Source organism: Aptenodytes forsteri, unplaced genomic scaffold, assembly GCF_000699145.1.
Source record: "Aptenodytes forsteri isolate BGI_AS27 unplaced genomic scaffold, ASM69914v1 Scaffold255, whole genome shotgun sequence".
NCBI lineage: Eukaryota > Metazoa > Chordata > Aves > Sphenisciformes > Spheniscidae > Aptenodytes > Aptenodytes forsteri.
In genome coordinates, this window is record NW_008794888.1 from 354,378 (window position 1) to 362,302 (window position 7,925).

General features: G+C 38.1%; 1 protein-coding gene across 1 annotated transcript in view; it reads left to right on the plus strand.

Annotated features, from left to right (window-relative positions):
• STK39 (serine/threonine kinase 39) overlaps window positions 1-7,925 on the plus strand; it is a 114,323-nt gene that overhangs the window by 82,426 nt on the left and 23,972 nt on the right. The window contains exon 13 of the mRNA XM_019470900.1: window positions 7,536-7,588. Within this exon, the coding sequence (XP_019326445.1) occupies window positions 7,536-7,588 (53 nt within the window). The remainder of the gene's footprint in view (window positions 1-7,535; window positions 7,589-7,925) is intronic.

Here is a 7,925-nt window from a genome sequence, read left to right on the forward strand (position 1 = left end):
TGGGGGGGGAAGAAAGTGTTGTTTTTTTTTTTTTTTTTTTTTTTGTAGGGGTAGGAGAGGGTTCTTGCTTTCCCTGCCCTAGCTGAGTGGATAAATTCCCACAGCTGAAGCATAAGAAAATTTCAAGGCAAGGCAAGTAAAGGGACGGAAGATTTAGATACCAGGCCAAACCTCGAATTTGGGACCAATGGATACATTCACTTTCAAAGATTCTTTTCCCACATCCTCTTTGCAATACTGAAAGTAAAGTGCCAGTTTGCATTTCACCGTTTTGTGTATGTTAACTGTGTTCTGTAAATACAGTTGAAACAAAGTTTTAGTTAATAAAAAATGAGATTAGAAACAGGTACCACATATCTTCAGTACAGGCTATTTAATCGACAATACTCACAAAGGGGTACTGCATCACTTAATCAGGATTTTCCTTGAATCAAGCTCTATAGCTTGCCACAAAGTAAAGTCTGCTGTTTAAAAAAAATAAAAAAAAAAATCAATCGGTAAATTATTGCCCACTGAGAAAGTAAATTCACAGTTGTTTTCATGGAGTGGTGCTGTCTCCATCTCTTTCATTGCTGCTGTGACCAGTTAGTGGAATAAACTAATGCTATAAAAGCTAGGTTACAAAGGGAACCGTGTTTAACTTGTGCATTATGCCTTAAGCATGTGAAAGTGAGAAATTTTGAATTAGAATAACATTTGGTGTGGCCAAATAACATTTGTCCCTCCAGCATTTGAATAGCAAAAAAATGTGAGCTAAATTTCTTTTAAAAAAAACTACAAACCCTAGTCTTCTGTGTTTTTCCCTCAATTACATTTCTTCATTTCTTGCATTGTTCACACAAAGATCTTGCCCCAGAGATGTAGAATGAAAATTGGATGAGTACAGCTCTAGGATGTACAACCTACCTATCACTCTGATTAGTCCACTCCATTTTGATGTGAACTTCTGCTTTCTCTGCAGTCTAAGTGAACAAGTCATTTAAATGCTTCTGTGGTTTTTAACTACACCAGCAACTGCAGTGAAGCAGTGCAAATACCATACTGCTTGCCCTTGTTTCTTAAGCTATGCTGTCTTGTTTTTTCCATTTTAACTTAGTTTGCTTCCATGGTAGTTTCAATGCACTTCACATTTGGAGGGGAGGAGCGTCTGAGAGACCTAAATTTTGTACAAGTTGATAAGTGTAATGTTTTTCAGTCACACTGACTTAGACTTGGCCAGTGTTGCTAGTCCCTGCCGGTGGGGGAAATTCTGTTCTGGTAGGAATAGGGCTTGTTAGGAGTATGGGGAAGGGAAGGGTTGGTTGGTGAAGAGTGCCATGTGGCACCATGTGTTACGGTGCCATTCATAATAAAGTTTCTACAGTTTTAGTTGAAGACTAATTTATTTCTGGTTCCAGAGAAGAATACGTATTCTGCTGTTGTCTCTTCCACTGGCCAGACTTGTTAGGGTTTGACAAAACCAGCCATGGACAAACTTTTCCATTTTAGGGAGCACACACTTGATGCAGATTTTTTTTAACACGTAGTTCTGTTGCTGAGTTATAACTAGTCATGATCTGAAAAGTGGATGGAAGAAATAAGTGCTCTTCTGACTTTCTTCTGAGAATGCTTTCTTGCTTATGATTTGGTTAATTGGACCATGGGCCTCCTCAATGCTGGTCAGACCCTGAGAGTGCAGGGATGTCCCTTTTACCAGGTGACCTGTTCTTTACAAATGGTGCAGGTGCTCTGGCCTCTTAACTATCTCCCCACATGGGCAAACCAAGGACCTTTGCCTGGGCAGAGCTTGTATTTTGTTGACCATACCATAAAGCATAGCTTTTGTTTTTTCCTTTTTGTTTGGTTGGGTTTTTAAATGTTTTCACTTCTCCTTGACTAGTAATGTCCTCCACATTCAACTGGAGCTCAGGAAAAGAGGATGAAAGAAGGAAGATGCAGTTATACAGATACATCTTCCTTCTTGTATCTATATATATCTATAGAGATAGAAGAGATATATATAGAGATGGATATAGATACATATCTCTTCTTTCATATCTATGTATATGTAAAATATATATATTTAATTTTAATCATGCGGAACTATGGAAGAATAAGTGAAAGAGAAGGTAGAATGTGCCCCAGGCCAGAGCTGCAGCATCTGTATGTTGGAGTCTGTTAAAATAGGTTCAGTGGTGAGGAAATGGGCTAGTAAGAGTGAATACTCATTGCTCCAGGAGAGCTCTATCTTTTGCTGCTTCCACTCATCAGTCCATAGAAATAGTAGAGAATATTCCTATGCTGTGTTAGGACTGGATAACCGTAATACAGAAAAATGATATACTAATGAAAAGAATGGTTAGCATCCAAGATGGATAATGTTGGTGTAGAGCAATGTACTTTTACATATGCAAGTGGACAAGAATGGGCATGATGAGAACTGATTTTGGATTGGTTTTCCATTGGAGGGATGGGAAAGGATGATTAAACAGTTGAATTTAAAAGTAGCATTTGATTAAGAAAAAAAATGAAGTTTCATGGAAGGGGATGTATTTGTGAAATGCCAGCAGAAGTAAGTGACCATTGATTGAAAGCATGGATGTCTACAGTGCCTGTAGTGTTGTCTAGACAGTGCTCACTGTCTACAGGACATAGTGATGGAACAGGTGCTGATGGGGGAGTGCCTGTGATTTATGGTTTCTGACTCCATTTGAAACAAGAGAATGAAAAAAATCAGGGAATTTTGCTTCTGCTGTAACTAATTAAAAGCCATAAATGATGCAGTTTCCATGCGATGTAGACGTACTCTGTACTGTTTCACAAGTCAGCTTTGTTGATTACCATTCTGTTATCACCTGCGTTCTTGGACACTCAGCTCCGTATATCAGTCTTTGCAAACCACATGTGATGATTGAGTAGCTGAAGTCTGAAAATTCAGCAAGCGATGCAGAAGCAAAACCTGTGTGTTCTTACATGCGTGCACCCACCCTTCTTTTGGCTTACCTTATCTGAGAATTTTTTGGGAAGGAAGGATACACAGTTACTTATCCATGGTAAGATGGATCTCATCCAGGAATAGAGACTCTCCCTAAGGGCTATATGGAAGATGCTGAAGCTTGTGGGAAATAGAAGCTGATGTTTCAGATAACTCTGCATAAGAAGTAGTGGATACATTTGGGGGGGGTAGCGGGGGACGTAGTAGTAAAAAAGAATGAAGATCATCTGCTTGATACATAATCAAGCTATCCCAGCATGATTTAGACCTTAAGTTTAATTCCAAGACATCTAATTTTCTTGAATCTCACTTACATGGTAGACATTATGTGTTTAAGGACAAAAGAAATAATGACATTTAATGTCTCCACTTTACAGTTACATCATTACACATACATGATTTCCTATTTGAAGATCAACAATGTAGATCTTTTATCAAGCGTGTGGAACATAGTTAATTGACTGTAGCAGGAATTACGCTATCATTAGGTAATTATTTGAAAGGCTTTGTCTCTAAATGTGAACGGCTGAAATCTCTTTCACGTCTTAGGATTTTTTCAGTAGAACCATGTCAATCTGAACTGCTGCATAATTTGTTTATTCTCTAATCCTGATTTTTGTAAATATCAGCATTGTTCTGCCAATCATTTCCTTCAAAACAGAGCATCTTTGTTTCATATCCTAATGACAGGATGGTCTAAGTTCACGGGTGAAGGGCGAAGTGATGAAGTTGGCCCATGTGCTTTTTTTTTCGTTCTTTGAGGAAGCATTATTCCCTAGAAAATCCGATCTAGCAATCTTAGTGTGCACATCAAGTAGACCTGATGAAAACAAAATAATAATGATTTGCAAAATATGCTTTCATAACGTGTAAAGCTTTAAATTCTGAAATTACTTTGCAAGAAAGATGGCTGCCAAAATGTCTTAGCATGGCATGCTTTGATGTCACCCTTCTTCAAAGCAGTTTTGTGGAATTCCTCCTATTGGAGGTGACTGCATAACGAAAAGCAACCTGCAGAAAATTAATAAACTGCAGTGTGCTAAAATACATAAAAGTATTTAAAAATTACTACTTTTTTAAGAGATGGGCTGTTTTTATCCATGATAATCAAGGTATATTAGTCTGTAATGGCACAGAACAAGAAGCAAATAAGAGTTTTTATAAGAGATGGCAAAAAGGTCTGAGTTTGCATTTTAAAATAGAAATGACTTTTTCACAAATGCATTAGAGAAACTAGGGACCATTAAGAAATGGTGAAGAAGAAAGATAAAATTATTAATCACAAAGATACTAAGTGCCTTTCTTCAAATCCTATTTCTATTTAGCAGAAATAAAGTCTGTGTGTGCTGCTGCATGATAGGAGTGTAATGAATGTAAGTAAAAAGAGAACTCCAATGGAAGAAATGAAACGCTGCTTGAAAACTCTGCCTACAAATAAATCAACAAGTCCAAACAGTTGTCACCAAAGTGTATCAAGGGAACTAGCAAACTAATTTGCAGTAACAGTGGCACTGACTAGAACCAGGAAGTGTGTGAAGACTGGAGAAGAGCATGAACAGCTTTTAGGGGAGAAGTTGAGTGCATCTTCTATTTGGTGGAATATATAACGGAATAAATAGTTTATGGAAATCAATAAATGTCTGGAAGGTAATGGAACCGTAAGCAAAAGCACTTACAGGCTTCTAGCAAATTAATCTTGCCAAACTTCCTTTGTTTTGCTTTCCTGAATAGTAGTGTACCATTAAAGAGAAAGCAGCAGTGTTCTAAGTTCAAAATAGTTCAGAATGTAACAATTCCAGATAGCAAGGTTGGATGGTGTCGTGGTTTAATCTCAGTCGGCAACTAAGCACCATGCAGCCGCTCGCTCACTCCCCCCCACCCGGTGGGATGGGGGAGAGAACTGGAAGAGCACAAGTGAGAAAAACTCGTGGGTTGAGATAAAAACAGTTTAATAATTGAAATAAAATGATAATAATAATAATAATATAATAATAATAATACACAAAGCAAGTGATGCACAGTACAATTGCTCACCACCCGCCGACCGATGCCCAGCCAGTCCCCGAGCAGCGGCCCCCCCAGCCAGCTTTCCCCAGTTTCTGTACTGAGCATGACGTCACATGGTATGGAATGTCCCTTTGGCCAGTTTGGCTGGGCCCCCTCCCAGCTTCTTGTGCACCTCCAGCCTTCTCAGTCAGTAGAGCATGGGAAACTAAAAAGTCCTTGGCTAGTGTAAGCATTACCTAGCAACAACTAAAACATCGGTGCGTTATCAACTTTGTTCTCATCCTAAATCCAAAACACTGTACCAGCTACTAGAAAGGAAATTAACTCTATCCCTGCTGAAACCAGGACAGATGGCTGAATACATATCAACCTTCCTTGAATTTTCACCTTCATTTAAATAAATAGATTTGACTCATTAACTTTCTATTTGGGACATTCTGCAATTTGGAGACAAAGTAAAATACACCCAGTTTGCCTCCTGCTTGAGGAAAGAGTCTTATCAGGAGCAGCTGGTCATTCACGTAGCTGTATCGGTCTGTTAGAAAGCTGGTAATTTTCATGAGTTCATAATTACTTAGTGCCTTTTTATATGGTGGATGCTCTACTTATGGGAGGTCTGTGGAAAGACATAATCTGAGAGTGTAATGTATTAGTTTCTAGACAGGTAACTGTAAGAGTGCAAAATCTACAGAATTAATTCTCAGCTGGTTTTAGTGTTTGACTCTGTGGAAGATGATGTGCAGGCTGGAGCAGTTCAGTATAGATGCTAATAAGAAGCAAAACTTTCTGGTTTACCTCTGCAAAGGTGTGAGATAAAGATTTTATTCCCTTGATTTGCTTCTTTAAAAGTGTATGCAGGAAATGAGTAAGTCTGAGCTGCATCCCACATTCAGTCAAAACATATCTTATTTTAGCATTCTTCTTAATTTCTGTGCAACTTCCCTTTTTTTGGAAAGTGGCAGTTTTAACAAGCTTATTAGATATAATAAATTTCAGCAAGGGGAAGTGGATTGTCAAAAGGGAACTCAGATATATGACCCATATGTTGATTTTTTTGGAACAGCCAGCCAGGTTTTTCTACTTGTGGGGGGGGGGGGGAACAACTGAAATTTATACTGAAATTCATACTAATCCTCTGTTGAATACAAATAGACAGTGTAATATTCCATATAATGGCAGCAGGTTTCTACAACAGAAGTAAATGAGCCTCGTAAATTTGTACCTGGCTGGCTGCATTATCTGCAGCTTTGTATTGGTGATCTTAAACTCCCATAGTTTTTTACTTAAGAGTAGAATTTTGGGAGCCTGAAACTCCTTCAGCTTTGAAGCATTCACTATATTCAGTAAATGAGTACTTTTCATTTTAAGCACTGCATGTGGCATACTTATTTTTCAGGGTTTGCTATCTTGCTTTTGTCTGTGTTGCCAATCATTTTGGTTTTTGTGTTCCTGCATGTTGCTGTTTTTTGACCCTAATATTTTTATAAGTATTTAGCAAGTGATAATAGCTGTAAGTCACAGCTGAGTATGCCTGCCTATTGGATTTAGTTTTCCCACAGCAAGACTTCATGGCCTGGTACACTGAAATATGAGCTTGCATACAGTTTCCTTGCTGAGGAGAATAATGGGCTGCAAAACACATTCTGTTGCTATTAGCTTTTCAAGTGGATTGAGCTATTCATTGGAAAAAGAGCGTGCTACAGCAATTAAGTTCACCCCTATGCTCAGTCGGCTTGTCATTTCCAAAAACGAGATGGACATCTATTTTGCAAAGAGGCTAATGTTTTATTGATGGTAGAAATTATTAACTAAAACTGAAGCTGGAAATGTGCAAGGAATGGAGGTTTGGAGCACAGTATGAGACTGTAAAGGAATTCTTTAACATAGGTATTAAGTCCCTTATGACTATGTCATACACTGAACTGGTTAAAGCACTATTCGTGGCAAATGGGAAGGCAGAAAACCTTTGGCTTTCACAATCTGCTGCTTATTTTATGTGTAGATAGAACTTCACTGCTGAGACAATGGTGGTCAGTGAAAGAAGTTACTCATTTCAAAACAGCTTTATAAACATTGTGCATCAAACACTGCTTTTCAGCATTTAACGGTTGCTAGATACTTTGTCTTTTAAATGAGCTTCTCTGTATACATGTGATCTCAGGTAGGGTGCTTTAAGTCCAAGTGAATTGTTACTCTTGGAGGAGAAGCGGTAATACATACAATCCAGACTGTGTTGAACTAGTAGAGTCAGTATGGCAGAGTGTCTTTTGAAGATGAAAATATTTATCAGAGGACCTTATTTTACCCTTTAGGTTACCGAAGGCATTTTTCAGCTTAAGCATATCTTTCTGTTAGTTTTCCCCAAAATACTGCCATGAAAATGCAGTGGAGTCTCTCCAGTCTGGGTGCTTTGGGAGAGCAGTGTTTTTCAAGCTGAGGAAATTCACGCTACAAAAATTCGGTTGTCAATGCCATAGGTATTCTTTGGGTGTAGGTACTGAATAGTTGTTCTGTTCTTCATTACATTTTAACGTATACACTGAACGTTTTTCAGGAACTCCAGGAAAGAACTTAATGACATACGGTTTGAGTTTACTCCAGGCAGAGGTAAGGCTCCTTCAATTGAATTATTCTCTTATTGCTCAAAAAGGTATTTCAGGAATTGATTACCGCTTATGGTTAATACAAACTACTTCTCTGGAATGTTTCCTACTGTGCAAAGCTTTAAACTGAACTTCACTTGAACAAGAATAGCAGATGTATGTAAATTCTAGTGGCAAGGCTGCATAATGTATATTATATATTAGAAGACTTGATCCACTGTATACTCTATCAATTTCATCTCTTATTGAAATGGTCTATGCAGTATATAAGATCTTGCATAGCAATATTTACAGCTTTGGAATTTCCATTGTCACATTTGGAAAACATCGTAGGAAACAGA